Genomic DNA, 22861 nt, shown 5'->3' on the forward strand with positions numbered 1-22861 from the left:
CCTGGTAATTGTCATTGTTGTGCTGGTTTACATTTGTAACCATGAGTTAAGTGACTGTTATGTTTGATAAGAAGAGCTGGAGTATTGCAGCATTAGACTTTGAGCAGTAATAGGCTTCCTTCAGCTATTAATCTGCAGTGTGTCACTTCACTAGCCCAAGTGACGCAAGATCATAGGCTTTAGAGAGACCCCTATTTTTAAGGCAGCAATTGAACTTAAATTTTTAAGTAGAACCACCCTGATAATTTTTACAGTGTGGTATTGCTATGTAAGTAAAAAAAACTAATTCTAAAATGCAAGTGTCAATGTCAACTAACTGACTTATGTAGGTTGATTTACCCATTAAAGGGGTCAACTTCATTGCAGCAATTGCCCCCCCTGAGAGATTTGGCAGGAGCCGCCACTGGCTAAATGTAAAATAATGATGACTGTTGAAACTAATTTGTGCTTGATAAAACATTTTTTGGCGAGAGAGAGAGAGAGAGAGAGAGAGAGAGAGGAGAGGTGGATGCGCTCAAAGCAGACAGCTTTCGGGCGACTCTGTAAAGGCATATGAATTACCTGACATCTTTGTGTGCCATGTAAACAATATCCCTAATATGATCAAGAACGGGATAAGCCCAATAACCGGAATATTCATGTCCATGTAAACACATGATTAAAACAACAGTTTAATAACAGCAGTTTATCGATTCATAGAAATTAACATTCTGATTAACCATGGATGGGTTGTTTGTGAAAATATAATTAATGAGGAAAATATTACTGTCAACATAGTAGAAAGCAGAGCAGAGCGTACAGGATTACGGTTGCCAGCGCCACTGGTTGCAATTAGCTGTTATGAGGGAGCTGGCATCACAGAAAGATGAGCTTAGTTAGGTATATCCCCACCTGACCAAGTTCTCTACCGTTGAGCTTACAACTCCTGTGGACAGTGTGAACTGTGAATGGGATTTCTCCACCATGAACAGGGTGCTAATATGGCACCGGTGCCTATACGATCGATATCTACTGGACCGAATAGCAACGCGGATTTCGGTGCCTCATTTTGGTGCCAATGAAATGCCTGCGCTGCTCTCTGATGCTCCAAAACGGACGTTACATGCAACAGAAGCATCGCTGCATGTCACGCTAGTTAACACTACACTTGGCAGCAGGTAACGTAAGCCTACCGTTAGCTAATATGTGGGTTCAAAACGGTTAAAATGCTGACAGCTAAACGGTGTAAAGTGTGACTATATTTCACTGGGACATACAACAGTGTGCAGCTGCCGTTGTTTTTGTCGTTTAACAGCAATTTATTGGTAAAATAAGTTATTGTTATTACATTATTAATATGTCAATTTTGACCATATGAACTTAGCAATAAACAAGATGTTCTTTAATGTAGCCGACTGTCTGCTTCTTTTTTTTTTTTTTTTTAAATTATTTTTTTTAAAGTCAGGCACCGTTTAAGCACCGGCACCGTTTTAGCACTAGTATCGATACCCAACCTTATGTAGTGGTGACATTTTCCGCTCCTAGCTTACGAAGCTGTTTGTTTCTTTTGCTCCTGGCTGCTCCATTCAATATCGCTTTGACTCTACTCAGATTTCAGGTCACTCTAAACCTTTCTAACTAACTTAGGCTATGCAAAATCACTCACCTCTCCAAAAAAAAGAAGAAGCTGTATTGTATTTATTAGCCTGTCCATGCCTTTGTCTCTTCCAGGCTCAACTAATGCAATGCCCTCCTCAATGGGATCTCTGGCAAAAGCCTCCAGAAGCTGCTGTACATCCAGAACAGCGATGCTTCTTCTATCATGCTACGTTACATGAACCAAAGCTAATAACAGCCTATGTAGCAGCAGCAGGCTAACGTAGCTACGTTACTTCCGCTATAGGGTTGGGCGGTATCCAAATTTTGATACCGTCAAACCTCCTCTCTATTTTACCGCGGTATACGGTATTACCGTGACTAATTAAAAATGATGACGTAAGGCTCAGACGGTGTCACCAAACTGTTGGCTTGTGCACCATTCAGAAACTGAATACCAAACACTAATACTGAAACAATAATAACATAACAACAACTTACAAAAAACTACTTTCTCATCCACACTGTCACGTGATGACAACCACACATAATTACATAAATTATATTTAATATTTAATCCTTGTCTCCTATATAAGTGCATTGCATGTTTTTTAAAGTGATGGTTCGGAGTAATTCACCCTAGGGTCCTTTGCACCATGACCTCGAGCCAAACACCCCCCCAGAAGCTTTTTTCACCTGGGTCGAACATTGGGAGATTTAGCTAGAGTAGCGTTATCAGCTGAATAGCTTAGCGCAGGGGCTAATGGACCTTTGGATCTTGTAAGTTACCCCACTAATAATGCCCGAAATGATACCAAACGTCTACAAGTAGTACAAATAGGTTATGCTGTCATAAAACGATGGATTGGAAAGTTTGTAAGTACACCAGAAGTTTATGAACACTTGCCTGCTCTCTTCTGCTCTCTGTTGCTGCTGCTGCTACCTGCAGTTAGACGAGTGCTTAGGGCCGTCTACAAATTACTACACCGAAAAGAGTTACAACAAAAATATTTATTAATTCAATGATTAAATAAGGTAATGTCTCCAAACTTACCTCAATTATTACTTGTCTCCTGCTAGTTATACTACAGCACTTACTTAAAAAAAAAAAGTTAAATTAATAAATATTTTTGTTGCATCTCTTTTCGGTGTTGTAATTTGTAGACGGCCCTAAGCACTCGTCTTACAGCAGCAACAACAACAGCAGAGAGCAGAAGCCAGCAGGCAAGTGTAATTTACATAAACTTCTGGTGTACTTACAAACTTTCCAATCTATCGTTTTATGAGAGCATAACCTATTTGTACTACTTGTAGATGTTTGGTATCATTTCGGGCATTATTAGTGGGGTAATTTACGAGATACAAACGTGGGTCCGTTAGCACCTGCGCTAAGCTATTCAGCTGATAACGCTACTCTAGCTAACTCTTCCAATGTTCGACCCAGGTGAAAAAAGCTTCTGGGGGGGTGTTTGGCTCGAGGTCATGGTGCAAAGGACCCTAGGGTGAATTACTCCGAACCATCACTTTAAGGACGGTATTGAAACTGATACCCTTGCCATTTTTAAGACCCTGCGGTATACCATATTACCGTATTACCGCCCAACCCTAGTCCGCTACATTGGTGTGCGCTCTGTAGAGAAGAGAGAGGCTCAGGGCTGTGATGGTTTGGACTCTGGAATCTTGCTAGATGAGAAATTGTTTAAAGTCAATATGTTACATGAATTTTCAACCAACAAGCACGTTTAGTGAAAGCTGACAGAAGTCGCCTTAGCTTATTTTGTACGCCTGTCCATGGGCAGCCGCAGCCCCATCACTCAGACATCTCTCCATTTGTGAATGTATAGGTTCTGAGCATGTGTGTATTTCAGACCTGTGTGTAATGTGTGTTCTAACAATAGAGTGAAACAAATTGTCATTTCCCTTGCAGGATAATAAAAAAAAAGTCAAATAAAAAAAAGAAAAAATTAAATGATAAATAATGTCTCAATTGGTTAATGTGTATAAACTTTGTACTATTATTTATTTTATTTTTTTTATAAATGTATAGCCTAATATTGTATATGTGTGCTTACGTATGCCTTCACAACAAAGACTGAACATTTTGATAATGTCATGCCCAGAGCAGTTCAGACTGCAGGGAATGAAGATAGGGCACAGACAGAATCAGGAATTGAGGAAATCAATATGGCCCCCTAAAGGAGGCTTTTCCTGTGACACTTTCTTATTTTGTTAATTAACACTGTTATTAAGTAGATGACATTAATTTTCTTTTCAAAAATCATTTCAATAAGTGTTTAACTTTAATTTTACATCACAATTTTGTATATGAGAAGATTATTATGTTTATTATGCCGATCATTTTGATGATGATGATTGTTATTATTATAACATTACATATGTCACATACTATTAAGTATGAGAATGAGGAGGATGTTGATGCTGATATATTACTAGTTTGGCTGTTATTATAAATGTAACAGAGTCATATTTGCCTTTATCTCTTGTTGTTAGATTGCACAAAATCTGGTTACAGTATATGTTTTACTGGGAGGACTCCAAACTCAAGAATGTAGGCTATCTTGAAGTTCAGAGCCCCTCCTTCATTTCTTTTTCTGTGGTCCCACGACTATAAATCCCTTGTGCCCCTTCCCCTCTCCCCTTTTGTACATTTCCCGTAGGGGAGAGAAGCTGGAGCGGTCAGTTGTAAGAAAGTCCTGTTTTTTGCATTTGTCCATCAGAATAAACAGATCAACTGAGAGATTCAAATGCCATATTGGTCCGGGTATCTTTTAGTTTAGTCATTTGATTTTCCTTTCATGAACAGGTATTAGAAAATAAAAAACGAGTGGTTGTTTTAAAACCCAAAATTTTTAAATTGAATACAAAGCGTTTTTGTTCCTTTTCGTTGTCAAATGTGGATGAGCAAAATTTTAAATATGCTTTGATTTTCATTTTGTATTTCATATAACAAAAATAAAAATGACTAGAAAACACAAATGGAAAAAAGTTATTTCATATTCTTGCCTTTAAAATGACAACATCCTGTCTCAGAATATGAAAAATCAGGCCTTTTTTGTTTCTATTTTCTAGTGATTTTATGGCGCCGCAGATCTGGAATGAGCTTAATGAAAGCTTAAAATAGTCGCATTCTGTCTCCATTTCAAGAAAAATCTGAACGAAAAACTGAAAAACTTGTGAATTGTGAATTCAGTCTTTAGTGTGTGTATATTCTCTGTTGTATGTTATTGCGCCCCCTCCGAAAATATTTTAGTAGCTTATTTGGTGTTCCCTATTTCGAGCATCCTGCATATGAACATTGTACCTTTCCATATTGCGTCTTGATGATATGATGATAACATGTGAATAAACTGAAACATGGAGACAGACTGGGATGATAAGGATGAGGATCGAATAAATATCATTAAACAGCCCTGCACCACTTACGCAATGCAATGCATACGAAAACACATTTTAAGTGATATATTACCAAGACATGCGTGTAAATATAAATATATCCAAGACACATGATCATGTCATGCAACTGTTGAATTAGAGTACCGGCACCTTTTTTGGTCCAATTCAGGCACTGATTATTACTATATAGATTATTGGTAGGTCATACTTGGTGATGATTGAAAGTGAGTGTGCTGATTATTTTTAATAACTTCCATTACAGGGGAAATATTGGCAGTAAAGTTATTAATGCTGTTTACGCCATATTCATACCTTACCTATGTTATGTGGCCTAAATTAAAAATAGTTACATCAGACAATTCATGCCCCGTTTTAGGTGGCAGAAGTAAGCACGGGATCGTTAATTTTTATTGATATTGATACCATTTTCGAGACTGTGTAACGATCCGAGTCTTTATCGATACCATTATCGATACTTTTCTATTATTTGGTGGAAAGTCGAGATGACAAATTCTTAATCTTAACAGAACTGGGGGTGCAACGGATCATAAAACTCTACCGTGAAATACAGTCACACTTTTACACCGTTTAGCTGTCAGCATTTTAACCGTGTTTAATCCAGCAGCTAGCTAATGGTAGGCTAATGTAACCTGCTGTCAAGTGTAACGTTAGTGTAAACTAGCGCGACGTGCAGCGATGTTTCTGTTGCCGCTAACGTCGGTTTCCGAGCATCAGAGAGCAGCGAAGACATTTAAGTGGCACCAAAATCCGGTTCACATGCAATACGAGTGTTGATCTGTACGGACCACGGATCAACTCTGGTCAGTTACACCACTAAACAGAATAATTATTGCTTTAATTGCAAAAACTGTGAGTCTGTTTCTTCTGTCTCTGTCGCTGTTTTTATTTTAACGAGTTGATTAAACGTACAATATGTAACTGTCTGCCGCTAGGGGTCTCTCAACCAAAACAATGGACGGTAAAACTACACTTTTGATGACGTTGGGAAGTTGCGTGGAATTATGGGAGTTTTTAGTGTTAAACACCTTCGCTGCCGGTTAGAATGCATCAGTTCACGGAGTTTACCCATTCAAGTTTATTCACGTTACGTTTATTCATGTTATTAGAATAAAATAGCTGCAGTTTCCCCAACATAATTACGTTTTTCTTGATTAGATTTTTATTTGTAGCTGACCAGTTAGCTATTGAGCCAGCAAGCTAACAGTAGCCAGCAGCTAAAACACAAAATATTTCACATATCAATGTCACCTTTTCGATGGTTTCAACACCGGGGCGGACGGGGTTTGCTGTAATGCTAGCTAGCTACTAAACGAGGCTGAGAGACCACAGACAGTATGAGAGACGGGTGTGGGTGGGGATTGCCGGGGGAATCTCCAGGACGTTCGATGCCTGTTGTGCAGCAGCAGAACATCTCCCAGGTGCCCGGAATTATCTCCCCTTCACTTTTCAGTAATCTTAAATTTTCGTTTTGGTGCTTAACCCATCTTTTGTCGGGTTAATTTAGCTAACAGTAAAGACAGCTAAACGCGAAGGGGGGAGAAATTCGGCAGGGAGGAGATTTTCGGCACATACACCGGTAGCGCTACGGAGATGTAGCTACCGCTATGGATGGGCGCTGTTGTGACTCAGTGCTGGGTCTGATATAGTCTGTTTCCCGACGTTTAATTAAACTGCCGTTAGCGTCGTAAGCACCAGGCACTGGAGATAAGTTCTGGCCGGGGGGTTGCTGTAATGAAAGTAGCTGGCTGATAGCTGACTGGGAGCTGACAGTAACTAGCTAGCTATATGTCCCGGGGCTGTTGTCAGCTGTCATCCCGACTGAGTCTCTCTGTGCCGGGGGAGTGAGGCCAACACAGTCTCATCCCTATCCGTCACATATTGCCGTTTGGTCAGTTTCCCCAGACGTCCATAAGCCGACGTTGAGGGTACCCCCTATTCGTCGCCCGACACCGAAGAGGGTCACCCGCAGATTTGCGAACGTACTCCCTATTGGTCGCTTGACACTGTAGAGGGTCATCCCATAGATTTGAATGCGAAGCCCTCATCTTTAAAATGACATAATTACAGGAGTTGCATATTTTGCTGTAGGCTTAAAACATGCCTTAATGTAGGTGGGATATTTTACAATTGTCGATGGTATTTCAATTTACGACGTACATAAAAACAGTAGGCTCACTATTAGCCTTTGTAAATTGAAATACCATCGACAATTGTAAAATATCCCACCTACATTAAGGCATGTTTTAAGCCTACAGCAAAATATGCAACTCCTGTAATTATGTCATTTTAAAGATGAGGGCTTCGCGATAATGCGGGTGACCTCCCCGGTTGTCGGGGGCGAAATAAGGTACCCTCAACGTCGGCTTATGGACGTCTGGGGGAACTGACCAAACGGCAATATGTGACGGATAGGGATGAGACTGTGTTGGTGAGGCAGACAGACCGGGGTGTGCTAGCTGGCTAAATTAGCATTAGATTAATCGTCTATCTATACAGCTAACGTTAACGCTACTAGTGAAGTTATTCGTGGGTTAGCTCAGTCCTGTTAGCTGTGGTCGAAACAGTCATACTAAAAATAACTTTATTAGCGTGTTGAACGATGTTGTAACCTCATAATGTTACCCACAAAGCATTAGCATCAACGTTAGCACATTGTAGTAACGTTAAGCTGGTATCGATATTGAACTTTCAAAATAGGTAGGTAAGATAAGGTCTCTGTTGTATTACTGTGATAAAAAAGTGGGATGTAATTAATCACAAAATGATGCTGTATGGCAAAAAAAAAGCAGTAATATGGTTACAAGTATTTTTTTTCTGTGACATTGTATGATTTACAATTACTCCTGAACGTATCATCTTGGTGCCAGTGTTCTGACGGAAGTTAGAGTAAAAGGTTGTATGACGCCACTGACGGGCGACTAAAGGAAACGTGCCGTGTCTGAAAATAAAATGACAGATTTCTCTGGGTTTGACATTTGGTGGAAACATTTGGGATAGTGTAAGAACACAACTCATAAAAATATATAACATATGTATGGTCGTTTTTAGACATTTTAAAGCAGAAATGTTACATATTGTACCTTAAGTGGCCCACAGAGCGGTGCTCTCGGTAGCCAGTCCGACTAGGTTTGAATGATTTGCGGTGGGAAGGCTCGTTACGCACACTGTGCTCGTAAATAATTTATTCGTTTCGCGCACTTATCTATATTTAGACATAACGTTACATGATCCACTAGTCTCGATAGCAGTATCGATAAGCTCAGACCTTATTGGTTTTGGGGTTTTGAGAAATTTGAAACCGGGTCCTAATAGAACCGGGTCTCGAGACCCATATAGGCAGAAGTGAAAATTAGTGGTCCTCAATATTTGTTTTTCTGGTTTCAGAATGACAAAGACAGTGGGCAAACAATAAGATACAAAATAGAATGTATAGGCTCTACAGGATCATTTATTTGCCCTTGGCAGCTATTTTTTTTCTTCTCCAAATTATGTACATATTTTAGGCATTCGATTATCTCAAGTGCTGGAAAATGATTGCATATAGCTGCTGTGAATGGGAAACAAATGTAGCCTACCCGAGCATGGGCAGATGTTTACAACTTCTGCATCAGCTCCTGCAGACAATACGCACAGCATGTTTTCTATCTATGACCCACAGCAACAGGCAGACTACTTCATTACTTCATTCTCCACAGGCTATTAACTGCACCGAACCTGTTACAACCCTTTTCCTGTTGTTGTTTCCTTCTTCCCTCTGTGAGACCCCAAAACAATGACGAGGTAAAGCCAACGCTTCACCTGTGTGCATTCAAATGTATTTCTTGGATAGTTTTCCTGAAATATGTTGATCACAGTAGTTCTTATTTCAACCCATAAGCGTTTCTGCAAATCTTCCCCGTATTTTGCATGGCTGTTTATATCCGAGAGGTAATATGCCTATACTTTGTTGAAAAATGACAGTAGGCTACATTTTTACACTCTGTTGACATGCTATTACACATACATGCACAAACCTTAACCTTAAACATGCACTAATGGAGAGATGTCAGCGTGAAAATAAATTAAAAGCCCACCATACTAATAACCAGTGCTTACAAAGCTTAATTTTGAGGCAAATCGAAGGAGACTTAAAAATGTTGAATAAACATTTATAAAACACCGGAGCTTTTCCTACCTCGATTTAGGCGACTGCAATGAAAAGACGGCGTTATTTTATCGAATACATGTAATAAAAAAACTGCAAAAGTAAGAGGGACATGCATATATATTTGTTTTTAAGGGGGGAAACCTGACGCCGTTGCCTCACTTTATGGAGCGGTACTCGAATTAACAAATGTCTTCATAGTAGAGAAAACACTCGCGTTCCTAATGAAGTCATGATCAGTAGATAAGGAAAACACAGCAGAAATGCCACTGCGATGTCTTCTCTACACTGAAAAACAATCATAAAGTGAAGGTCTGGTTCATCGCTCACCTTTTGTCCATCGGTCATCAGTCATACCGAGCGGAGTTTAATTCCCATAAATAAACTTCCTCTGTTACATTTAACCCCGATAACAGTCAGTTCCGGTCCTGTTAATGTATAGAAAGGTTTTGTGAAAATATCCCTGTGAGTCAACTTCAACTTTCTCCTCTGAGACCTCAGAGACGCTCTGGGGAGCGGCAGCATCAAGTCAGTATGACCGGCTCTCCGATCATTTTGTTATATAGTCAACAACTGTCAGTCCATAGACACCGTATAGTGAAACTTCCGGTCGTTTCTTTCACAATAAAAAACCCTCCCGATCTTTTGAGTTTCACCTTCACTCTCCGTGTGACTCAGGGCGTTTTCACACATGAAAGTCCGAACCAAGGTCCGGACCTAGGTTCATGTTTTTGTTACATTGTATACATTTGATCTGGTAAGTTTTGGTTTCACACTGCAGTTTTGCAAGCGCACTAAAGATCTATACGTGACAAAACTACGTCCTGCCGTCATCACATACGTGAGCTGCGTCTCCAGATAATTATAATTGATTGGTTTGTAGGCGGGCATCCCCGTCCCTCTCTCTGTGTCGGAGTTTTTTCAACTGACTGCTGCTCTCCCCTTTTGTTGTGATGTTGAGATGCAAGATACAGGAACTTTCTTTCTGGAGCATTTATTCAGAGACAAACTGAAACCTACACTGTACATTTACTACCACTTAACAAATAAACTGCTGATGTATTCTCTGCTCTGATAGCCGACAGCTGTCTTCTTTGAGCGCATTCACCGTCACTCTCTCTCTCTCTCTCTCCCTAAGCACCGAGCTGTTCCTTAAGGGAGCTTCCCTGGTCTTGTAACACAAGGAGAGCCTGCCAGAGCTTCTTGTATTTGGTCCGAAAGTCCGAACCATCCAAAAAATGCTTTCACACTACAAACGAACCGGACCATGGTTCAGTTTGGTCCGGACCGAGACCACCTCTTTTTATCGGACCAAAATTTGGTCTTTTGATCCGGACCGTGGTCCGGGGGAGGTTTCACACCTGTAATTTTGGTTCGGATCAAACTAAAAAGTCTGAAAGTCCGGACCAAACGAGGTATGTGTGAAAACGCCCTCAGATAGCACACCTTCAGATACAGAAAAAAAAATGCTCTGGGTTGTTTGCATTTCTTTAAACTAGGACTGTCAATGGATTGAAATATTGAAACACAATTACGTTATTGGCCATATAACTTGGGATTAATTACAAATAATAAAAATATTATCTGTTCTAAATTTAGGCTACTTTAAAAAGGGATATTTTTCAACTTTTTAATGCTCTTATCAACAAGGGAGCGGACAAATATGATTGCTTTATGCAAATGTTTATTATCATTGCAACAATCCATAACTTTACAGGTACTTTATGCTCAAAAAATGTGCTGAAAGTATAATATGGCATACTGAAGCCCATCAAGCAACAACAGATGATTGGCATATTGAACTGAATGGAACATTCCTTTGTTATAATAATTCAATTTTATTTATAGTATCAAATCATAACAAGAGTTATCTCGAGACACTTTACAGATAGAGTAGGTCTAGACCACACTATAATTTCCAAAGCCCCAACAATTCCAGTAATTCCCTCAAGAGCAAGTATTAGCAGTGGCTGTTGCGACAGTGGCGAGGAAAAACTCCCTTTTAGGAAGAAACCTCGGCAGACCCAGACTCTTGGTAGGCGGTGTCTGACAGGGCCGGTTGGGGGTGTGATGAACGGTGGCAATAATAGTCACAATAAAGATAATGGAACAGTGACTACAATGGTAGTCGTTGTAGTTCATGTCATAGCCAGGCACAGCAGGGCGTTACGGGATGTAGCGTGGGACAGCAGAGCATGGGTGGATGCAGTGGACGCGGCAGGACGCAGCAGTATGCAGCCGGACACTGCAGGGAATCGCAGAGCAGAAGAAACATAAGGACTCCGGGGAGTGAACTCCCCAGAGCTAGGTTAGTAACAAGCATTTCTGGGACAGGATGCATACAAAAGGAAACAAGTGGAAACAGAGATGAGAGAGCAGCCAGTGTGTCATAGGAAGGAAGGAACTTCCCCGGCAGTCTAGAATTATAATTGCATAACTAAGAGAGGCAGGTTAATAAAACAATGTAGTGTCCCACTTTACACTTGTAAAGGATTCCAAAATAATGGACCTTGTGCATTACAGCAACAGACAGTGTACAAGTAGATTGATCAGCTAAATATAACAATGTGATTGTGGTTAAAGTGGGAAAATAAAGGCTCACAAAAACATCCCCTTCTACTAAGTGGGATCAAAACTGGGAGATACAAAAAATAAATAAAAACAAACAATATAGTGGTGAGAGAAACGGTGATGGCTCGGTGGAGGCTATGTGCAATGCAAGCCATATGCTTGGATGTGAATTGCCTGGACGCTGCAATCATGTTGCGTGCACTGTCAGTGGTCAGTGTGCTGACTGTTGTTAAATGTCCCACTGTCTGGCTACTTGCATAAAGTGCTTGGCCCCTGCGCAGGTGAAATAACTCTCCCTCCGGGGCGCTTGGATAGCTCACTTGGTAGTCTATATCCTTGACGTTCCACTTCCGAGATTGCACCATTGCCAACGTAAATTCCGCCGGATTTCACTCATTTAGGCCGGATATCCGTTTCCCTTGGCCTTCCTTTGTGTTGGCATTTTAAACTCTGGTGGATTTCTGAGGACTATGGTTAACTGCTCCTCAGATCTCTGCAGGGTAAATCCAGACAGCTAGCCAGACTATCTGTCCAATCTGAGTTTTCTGTTGCACGACTAAAACAACTTTTAAACGACCACATGTTCCGCCGAAACACGTTCCTTCCCGAAGGTTATTTTGCAGCAGCACCGCGGCTTTTCCCAGTGCTTAGCACCGCCCAAGATGATTGTGATTGGTTTAAAGAAATGCCAATAAACCAGAGAACGTTTTTATCCCATCACAGAATGCTATGTGGAGTAGCCAGACCCTCCTCCACAGCGGAAGGTCTGGCAAAGTGTGACTGCTCACCTGGTAGAGCTTGCGACCTATGTACAGAGGCTCAGTACGCCTCGCAGCGGCTGCAGGGTCAATTCCGACCTGTGGGCCTTTGCTGCATGTCATTCCCCCTCTCTCTCCCCTTTCATGTCTAAGCTCTCCTATCAAATAAGTGCTTAAAATGCCCCCCCAAAAAAAAAAAGAAAAAAAGAAATACCTCTCCCCTATCTTCATAACATTCAAAGAATGCGACCGAAGTTCCCACTGTTCCCAATTTGCTTCTTAATTTCTCAAGCTACAGAGTGGGCAAAGGCCCAAAGCACAGAATGAGCGTGCATTAATCGCGCATAAAAAAAAATTGTGGCGTTAAAAGGAATTGCGTTGCCTTGCGTTAATTTTGACAGCCCTACTTTAAACCAATTACAATCATCTTGGGCAGCACTAAGCTCTGAATGCAGCGGTATGCCTCTGCAAAATAGTCTCAGGAAGGAACTTGTTTTGATGGAATATTTGTGTCCAGAAAAAAAAACAACATATAAAGTTTTAAATTAAGTTTAAGTTTAACTGTTCACACAATACAGTAATGTGAGCTATCTCAATCAGCTGGATACATGATTCATTGTAATTTACAAGTGCTGTCAGTTAAACGCTTTATTAACAGCATTAACGCAAACCCATTTTGCGAGATTAACGTTCTTTTTGGACTAGCAAACTTTGTAGTTTTTTTCACATACAACTAGTAACGTTAGAAAAACTACAACACCATAACGGATCTAGCTAGACCGGAAATAAAACAACAGGCACCCCGCACACACTTGTTTGGGCTTGCGAGCCGGCCAAAGAGTGGTAGGCTAACGTTACGTTTTGAGTGGATGGCGAGCGCGAGACGCCGAAATGGATGCCAATAAGATTCTGAATGGAAAGTTTACTTTTAAAAAGTTGCCAAATGTTTCCATTGACAAGACTAAAGTGATCTGTGTGTTTTTTCCTTGTGAACTGCGCTATCATCGCAGCACGTCCAGTCTGATGCTATGTTTACACGTGGCCGGCTATTTTCATAAACGGACATTTCAACCTCTCGGTTTTCAGAATAGCATTCGTTTATATGTACCCGTGTATATATGCTGTCAATGCAGTCAAGAGCACACCAGACCTGTAGGTGGCAGTGTAACGAGAAGCTCAAGCCCACGTTAGCCAATCAGAATCCCGACAATAGCAACAACAGCAACCAATCACGTCCTCTTTCTCTCTCTCAGCTGCCTAAACCTCCATTTGTCTCAGTTTACATGCAAACGTGCAAACAAAGATTTCAAAAATCTCCATTTTGGCCGGAGTTTTTAGAAATAATCGTTTTCTGTGATAAAAACAGGGTTTTCGTGTGTAAATGAGAGGCCAAACCGCAGGAAAATATCTGCGTCTTCCCTTCGTGTAAATGGGGCTTGAAATACCACTTGATGGCCAAGCACACAGCTGATGCCAATTCTCCACCCCTTCGTCAAAGCCAGGCGACAAAAGCACAAATCAAGCCGATCCACTTTTCCATTTTGATCAGAGCATTAAAATGAGAAAAAATAATGAGACAAAAAGAAATCAAGGGACATTTAGAATAGATAAAAATGTGCGATTAATTGCGAGTTAACTATGACATTAATGCGATTAATCGCGGTTAAATATTTTAATCATTTGACAGCACTATAATTTATGGCCGTGTGTACTTCGTCCACAGCAATCCTGCCAATAGCTCCCAAAACGTCAATAGTATATAAATAGTAAATTCTGTAAACATTTTCTATGTTTCACTAAAAAGAAAATAAAGAATATCATCATTATATTCAAGTAGTAGCATAATATACTCAAATACTAATTTCTCTATTTCAAAATAATATAGTATAAGTATGGATGCATGTGTGAAATCACTTTAATGTTGCAGGTAGTAAAGGTGGGGCTAATAGTAACTATATATTGCTGGGTGGCTTAATCCAGTGTTTTTCAACCTTTTTTGAGCCACGGCACAATTACTACATAAAAAAAATCCCACGGCACACCACCAACCATAAATGTTACAAAATTACATCTGCATTTTTCCTTTTTAAAAATGTATCCATCGCTGTTGCAGGCTTACATCAATGATCTCGGCCCTACTGCTTACATCCTGTCACTGCCACCTTTTGCGCTGGGATGCGCGCAAAAGGTAATTCTATGGTCTTAAATCAACAAGGTCATTATTGCGCTACACTGCCACCTACTGCCACAGAATATTATTTAATTTCTCTGCCAGTCATCACATTGCAGGCACAGAAGCGCAACAACGGCAAATTATTTGCAGTAACTCAATAAAAAAATGTTGTTGGACCGATTAAGTAAAATCGGATAATTTCCCAAGGCACACAGCATGATCTCTCACGGCACACTAGTGTGCCGCGGCACAGTGGTTGAAAATCACTGGCTTAATCTATAATTCATCATAATTTAGTTAGTTACTAGTTGCCTAACTAAAGTTGTCAAATGTAGTGGAGTAAAAAGTACCATAATTCAATCCAAAATGTAAATTGAGTAGAAGTATAAAGAATCAAAAAATAATTACTCAAGTAAACTGTTTGGCTAATAAAATGCAAACAACTACAAATGTCCAATGCGGACGGGAAGACATGTCACATGTTCATAGGGAAAATGTATTGAACTTAGTTTTACTTAAGGAAACGGTCCTATTAACCTGTTGTGTTCCTGTGTGTTCCTGTGTGTGTGTGTGTGTGTGTATGTGTGTGTGTGTGTGTGTGTGTCTGACTTGACCACCGAGGGTCTGTGCCAAGTTAGTCTCGCATTGCCAGACCTTCCTTCACAGCACTGCGGAGGAGGGTCTGGCGAGTCCACACAGCATTTCGGGATGGGAGAAAAATGTGCTCTTGTTTATTGGCATTTCTTTAAACCAATCACTATCGTCTTGGGCGGTGCTAAGCGCCAAGCGGAGCCCAGGGGCGATTCTAGGATCTGACCATTGGGGGGGGGGGCTCAGCCCCTAATGAGCAGTTGATAGCAGCATAGGTGGCACTAGGTTATTTTTAGGTGTGCTGAAGGGTGCTGAAAATCCAACATCTCTTTTTCTTAAGAGCCTGGTCTGATAATAAAAGCATTTCAGTGTCCAAGACAGAACCGACGTGAGAGGACGCTGGCGCTGGTTATTCGCCGCTTCTCCGTCTGCTATTCATCTGCTATTCGTCTGCTATTCGTCTGCTATTCTCTTGTGTTTGTGTTCGCTGTACCCCTTACCTCTGGACAGCCTCTGTACCTCTGGACAGTCTCTCTGCTGGTTCCCGAAGCCGCCTGGGGCTCCCTTGACCGGACTCTTGCCTCGTCGGTTAGCCGCCTTCAGCTGCCCCCGTTCACCAAAAACGGCGTGGCGGCAAATCCTAGCTGCCCGCTTCGCTAACCCGATTGCTGACCTCCTCCTCATAGGCAACCTCCACCAGATGCGAGCCCGACCAAGACTAGACATTCCTCTCCGTCGCGTGTCCGTGGATTATTTGGCAATCACCTCATTCATCCACCTCCACCTCTGTGCTCCTAGCCCACGACTAATCACTATCACGGAGCTCTCCGTCCCTCCGCTCAGCATCATGATCAAATATTCAACTCTGCAAATGGTCCAAGTCGTCCAACTCTTTCCATCCTGCATCCCAGTCATTAAACAGCTCGGTCTTCTACGTCGACGCCGTTACATCCACAGAAGCTCTCGCCGCAAAGTTTTGTTTTCTTCCACCACGGACAATCCATTCCATCCATCTGTCACCTCGCTACGCTCTGTTGCACCTGTCCCACGTCATCTGAATGCTTCACCCACTGGTTCACATAGGGCTGAACGCATCATCAGGCTACACAGAAAACCGGACCGGACTACAGTGCTTTTCCCACTTCACAATACACTGATTTACTTACTCCAATCAATTGCTAAAACGGCTCACTGTCCCCACTCAACTGCAATACCCCCACACCCAACGACCACACGCGACTGCTAACCGGGACAACCTCAGATCTCTTCAGCCTGCCCCCATCCCACCACCCTCTCACCATGCCAACTTTGCCCTCCTCAACACCCGATCGGCAACAATAAAGCCCCTGCCCTCCACGAACTAATCCTCGACAACACTCTTGACTTCCTTCTGCTCACCGAAACCTGGCAACAACTTAACGCACTTATTTCCCTTCACCAAGCATATCCCCCTGGCTACAACTACATCTGCAAACCCCGCCCCTCCAACCGTGGAGGTGGCCTCGTCGGTCATTTTCAATCAGAACTTCCGGATCACAGAACTCACCCTCCCCTCAGTATCATCGTTTGAATATCTCGCCTTCAAAACTCTTTCCTCCATGACAGTCATCCTCATTTACCGGCCACCTAAACCAAATCCATCCTTCCTCTCTGATTTTACTGAACTCCTCACACTAGCCTCATCTCTCTCTCCCCGTCTGCTCGCTATCGGTGACTTAAACATCCACATGGACCCCCCACCGTGCAAGCTCTCATCAGAATTCAACATTTTACTGGATAACTTCTCTCTCACCCAACATGTCACATTCCCCACCCCCCATGAAAAAGGTCACATCCTCGACCTGGTCTGCTCCACCAACCAATCAGTGCCGACCTCCATCCATGCCTCTTTCCCCTCTCTGATCACAAACTGATACGGTTCACCATCCCTTCTCCAACCCCACTCCCCCGCCTCCTCAGAGAAATCACCTTCCGCAACCTCAAATCTATCAATCCCCACCATTCTCTCTGACCTGCTCTCCACCACTCTCCACCTGAACTCAACCCTCACCTCACCCGATGACCTCACAGACCACCTCAACTCCACCTTGTCTTACCTCCCTCAACACCCTGGCCCCCCTCAAAACAAAACTCGTCACTTTTAACACCTCTTCACCCTGGTACACACCTGCAACCCGGAAAATGAAACAAACTGGCCGCCAACGGGAACGTCTGACAAAGAAATCATCCCTCACAGTCCATCATGAAGCCTATAAATCCCATCTCATCGCCTACAAAGATGCCCTCATTGCTGCCAAATCTGCCTACCTCTCCACCATCCTCACCGACCCCTGCCAAAACCCCAGAACCCTCTTCTCCACATTGAACAACCTCATCAAGCCTCGGACCAACAGCCTCCTTACCTCTACTCCGGATCTCTGCAACTCATTCCTCCACTTTTTCACTGACAAAATCAATCTCATTTACAAATCCCTATCCCCTGTATCTGACCTTCCAGGATCTACTCCAGCACCTACCTTGGACCCTCCTCTCCCCATCCCTCCAGACCTCCCGACCCCTCCTCCACACTTCCTCCTCTCCCAGTTTAACCCAGTCACTCCTCCTGAAATCTCCAAACTCATCAGCTCTTCCAAACCCACTACCTGCTCCACTTCTGAAGTCCTGCCTCCCGGTCCTATGCCCCTACCTCACTAACCTCTTCAACTCCTCACTGTCCCTTGGAACTGTCCCCTCTGCTTTCAAAACTGCCGCTGTCACCCCAATCCTTAAAAAACCTGGTCTGGATCCCTCCTCTCTCAACAACTACCGCCCAATATCCAACCTCCCCTTTCTGTCTAAAACCCTGGAACGCATAATCCCGCCCACAACTACAAACCCATCTTCATGCCAATAACCTATTCGAACCTCTCCAATCTGGTTTTCGCCCCCTACACAGCACAGAAACCGCTCTCCTCAAAGTCCTCAACGACCTCCTCACCTTTGCTGACACCGGTTCCCTCAACATCCTCATCCTTCTCGACCTGAGTGCAGCGCCCGATACTGTGAGCCATAACATCCTGCTCACCAGACTCAAAGACCTCGGTATCGAAAGGGTACTGCACTCAGCTGCCACTCCTACCTTTCCAACAGATCCCATTTTCTCTCTCCACAAACCACACCTCTGCCACAGCCACAGTCACTCAAGGTGTTCCCCAAGGCTCCACTGCCCGGCCCCTCCTCTTCATCATCTACATCCTCCCTCTTGGTCAGATACTCCGCCACTTCAACCTGGACTTCCACTGCTATGCTGACGACACCCAGATCTACCTCAGCACCAAATCCCCCACAATCCTCCCCTCTCCCACATCAACTCCTGTCTGCCTGCGCTTATTAAACCTGGATGCAACACAACTTCCTCAAACTCAACAGCGACAAAACAGAATTCCTTCTGATCGGCCCCAAATCCACACTCAGCAAAACCAATAACCCCCTCTCACCATCGACTTGGCCCATTGTATCCCCCTTTATTCCACCTTCCACTGAGTCACATCCGTATTCCATCCTTCTTTCACCCTCCACCATCCTCAAAATCAGACCCTCTCTCACACGCAAACACTAAGCGAAAGATCATTCCGCCTTCTCTCCTCCCGACTGGACTAGGCAACTCACTTCTCCCCGGCATCAGCTCTACCAACATCAACCGACTCCAACTGGTCCAGAACTCACCGCCCCGCTCATTACCTGCTCCAAATCCTGGCACCACATCACTCCAGTCCTAAAACAACTCCACTGGCTTCCCATTTCCCCACCGGATCACCTACAAAATCCTGGTCCTCACCTATAAAGCCCTCCACCATCTGGCCCCTCCCCCCCCCCCCCCCCCCCCCCCCCCCCCCCCCCCCGGTCCCTCAGATCCACCTCCGCCGGTCTCCTCTCCATCCATATATTTTTTTTTCTTTTTTTTTTTTTTTTTGGGGGGGTTCTTTTTCAGGCGCCCCCCCCGCCCCCGGCCCTCTTTCCCAAAAAGCCCCCCCCTTAGTCCTTCACCATCTTCCAGTCCAGCCTCAACACCCCATCTCTTCACCTCAGCCTACCCATAGTCCACCTGCCCCCCTCCCTTTTTCATCTGTATCTTGTTTTGTTCTACTTGTTTTGTTTGCTCGTTTTGTTTTGTTATGTTTTTATAATCAACCCTGCCCTGTAAAGCGACTTTGAGTCCATGAAAAGCGCTATATAAATTCAATTTATTATTATTATTATTATTTACTCTAATACAACAACTACATTATGATAAGTAAGACATCAATAAATCTGAGAAGACCAACTTTAATGATAAGCCACAAAACAATATTATGCAATACAGGAAATAAATCAGAGGCCAATGAATAATATGTATCATATGTATATAGCAACAACAAAAAAAACACTTAAAAGGGACGAAAACTAGTCCTCCATGAAATTCATGTAAATATAATGTGAATGGAATATATTAAGTGTTGTAAGTGTTTTTGCCTGTACAATATATGTCCAATTCTCACCTGGTTCTTCCAGGTCCCTATCTTTGTCCTCTCTCTCTCCATCCTGCTCTCTCTCTCATCCTCCTCTCTCCCTTTATCCCCCTCCCTCCATCGTATCACCAATCAGCCATTTTCTCACCTTGTTCATCTTGCTCTCTCTGCCCTTCTCCCTCTCTATTATCCTCACTCCTTTGTGCTGTCAACCAGAAGGCAAATGTAATCGACTAATCAAGAGAGAATGTATCGTGTAGGCTACCAAAGGTTATATATTCACCTATTTATAACATGTGTGAATATGGGGATGCTGTTCAGTGCAGTGGGATAATGTGAAAGGCTTATCTTATACTTTCTCACCTGAACCTGTCTGTTTTCTTTTACAAAGAAACGTATATCCATTCATGGGGAAACAGACTGTGGGTCAGGGTTTGTTGTTCCAGTGTTTCAGTTCTGATATGAATGAGTCTGATGATCCGTCAGGTCGAATTATTTAATTTTCATTGGCATTGAAAGTTAAAAATAAGAAAGTGTATGGTAGGGAGGTAACTGCAGCATAGGCGGTGGCGCTAGTCTATTTTTGGCGGTGCTCAAGCCGTTACGGCAGGCTACTAATAGGACACTTAAAAAACTCATTGTAGGCTACTCTTAAGCTACATTTGCCTACAGTTAGCAATTTTGTCTAACATGGCACAACAAAATTGGACTCCGTGGTGAATAAGCTAGGCTAATTCAGATATGATTGCTATCATTGTGATCAGGGAATCAAAGTTTGGTTCCACAAATACTACACCTTGTAGACTTAGACGTGTTCATTCGATTAGATTTAATTTTCACTCCATTAGCCATACCTTTTCAGTGGTTGAAAGTAGCCATACTCTGATGACCGTTCCCCAAACTTATCTACGCAGACTTAACAGTAGCCTGAGGCGCCCAGGTTCATGGAATCGCAGATAGGCTGTTGACTTAAGGCTACAACTGAGCTGAACCTGTCATCATTTATGCTATTCCATCGCTAAAATCAGGTTTGCAAAAGTAATTAGGTTTGAGCATTAAACAATTTCACAAAATCACAATGATAAGGGCTTTATTTGTCAGGGGTGCTGAGATGATTTTTAGGGGTGCTTCAGCCTAGCCTATGGCAGAGCCACAGTGCCGCTGCAAAAAAGCCTCGGGAAGGAACTTGTTTTGGTGGAACATGTGTACGTTCAAAGTTCACATCCACTGGAGTTTAGAATTACAACACAAAGAAAGCAGAAGGTAACAGGACATCTGAAAACGGACATCCAAAAAGAGTGACATTTGGCGGAATTTCCGGCAGAACAAGAGCAATGGAACGTCGTGGATATAGACTAGTGCCAAGTAGTCTGGATGAACGGAAGTACATTTCATGGATAAAGCCTGACATTCCGCGAGTGGCTCATGCACAGAATGTCCAATTGTATGTACATGGATGGACAATTAGCCCTATAAAAAACAGAGAAAAATGTATATTTGATTTATTGATTAGCATCAGTGATAGTCTGGATCAAAGAAAGAACATTTCAAGGACAAGACCTGACATCTGGCACGATGTAAGGCTTTGCGCCTCTCCTTCCGCTCTCTGTGTTTTGCCATTCTCAAAATCTCTTAGTGACGGGAAAACAACAACCACCTTCGAGCTGGCAAGCTACATGCTATAAATGGCAAGTTTTGAAGAAACTTTGGATTGTGCAATAAGGCAGGTGTGTTCATTTAAATTGAGTGACTTTTTCAAACTTCAAGATGAAACAAAAACACAAAAAATCTTAGCTTAATAGGTCTGTCTTGTGAATTTGTAATTTGTGGTGAACTTCAGAAAAGTGTATTTCAGAGAATGAAACAGTTGATTGCAATCCCCACTACACCACTAACCAATGCCTATACTATTTATTTGCAGATAATTTACAGCAGGTCAGGGAAGATCAAGGAGATATGCAAAGCTCAGGGAACGTCAGAAGAAGGAGATGTTTACTTCTTGGCCCTGATGGAACTCCTTGCAAATCATGATGTGAAGCTGAAGAATAGAATAAAATAAGAATAGATCTTTATTGTTATGGTTTTCAACAACGAAACGCAGTTTAGCAGCTCTCAATATGACAGTTAAATGACAAACAGAAATGTAAAATTGAAATAGTAATAGTAAAATATATAATAACAACAAAATAGAACATTTAAATAGTAAAATATAACAATCAAGTTAAATAAACACAATGAGGTGGCACTTAAATACATAATGTTATTGCACTTTAAATTTTGGGGTTTATTTCACACAATCTTTTTCTTTATAGAGGCAGGAGGTGGAGAGGAGGGTTTGTGCTTTTGACTGCCTGAGGGAAAAACTGTTTTTCAGTCTGTTGTTTCTGGATCTGATTGTCCTGTATCATTTTACAAAGGGCAGGGGGGAGAACAGACGATGTCCAGGGTGAGTGGGGTCCTTTATGATACAGCTTTTGGAGTCGGCCACTGTATATGTCTCTGAGGGGGTGTAGTGTTGTCCCGATGACATGCTCCTGCTGCCTTCACCACCCTCTGCAGGTCCTTCCTGTTCTCCTCTGTGCAGCTGGAGAACCACACCGTACAGCAGTAGGTCAGGAGGCTCTCTATTGCTGACCGATAGAAGTTGGTCAGCAGGTGTTGAGGGAGGTGAGCGTGCCTCAGCTTCCTGAGGAAGTAAAGCCTCTGTTTGGCTTTCCCCACCTGATGGGAGATGTGTGTGATCCAGGTGAGGTCAGCCCGAGAGGTCTCTACCTTCTCCCTGTGAATGTGGAGGGCAGAGTGCTCGGTGCGCTTGGATCTTCTGAAATCCAGAATTACCTCCTTAGTTTTTGTGGTGTTTAAGTCCAGGTTTTTCTGGGAGCACCATTTTGTAAATTTCTGAATCTCCTCCCAGTAGGCTATTATCCGTTATCAGTCCTGCTATGGTGGTATCATCAGCAGATTTAACAATGGTGTTGAAAGGATGGATGAGGGAGCAGTCATGGGTGTCAGGGAGTAGAGGAGGGGGCTAAGGACACACCACTGTGGTTTGTTTTATTGTCCTGTCCAGCTTGTCGAAAAAACATTTAACGATAAGTACAGGGATGTGCTGGAAAAGATAAAGAAA

The 22861-nt window shown here is 42.6% G+C and overlaps 1 protein-coding gene across 2 annotated transcripts in view; it reads right to left on the reverse strand.

The window, feature by feature from the left end:
- opn5 (opsin 5) overlaps positions 1–9687 on the reverse strand; it is a 77207-nt gene extending 67520 nt beyond the window's left edge. For both annotated transcript variants that reach the window (XM_039780984.1, XM_039780983.1), the window contains exon 1: positions 9485–9687. In XM_039780984.1, coding sequence (XP_039636918.1) covers positions 9485–9509 — 25 coding nt within the window. In that variant the 5' untranslated portion in view covers positions 9510–9687. The remainder of the gene's footprint in view (positions 1–9484) is intronic.
- Positions 9688–22861: the final 13174 nt, after the last annotated feature.

The sequence above is a fragment of the Perca fluviatilis genome, chromosome 18 (assembly GCF_010015445.1).
Source record: "Perca fluviatilis chromosome 18, GENO_Pfluv_1.0, whole genome shotgun sequence".
Taxonomy (NCBI): Eukaryota; Metazoa; Chordata; class Actinopteri; order Perciformes; family Percidae; genus Perca; species Perca fluviatilis.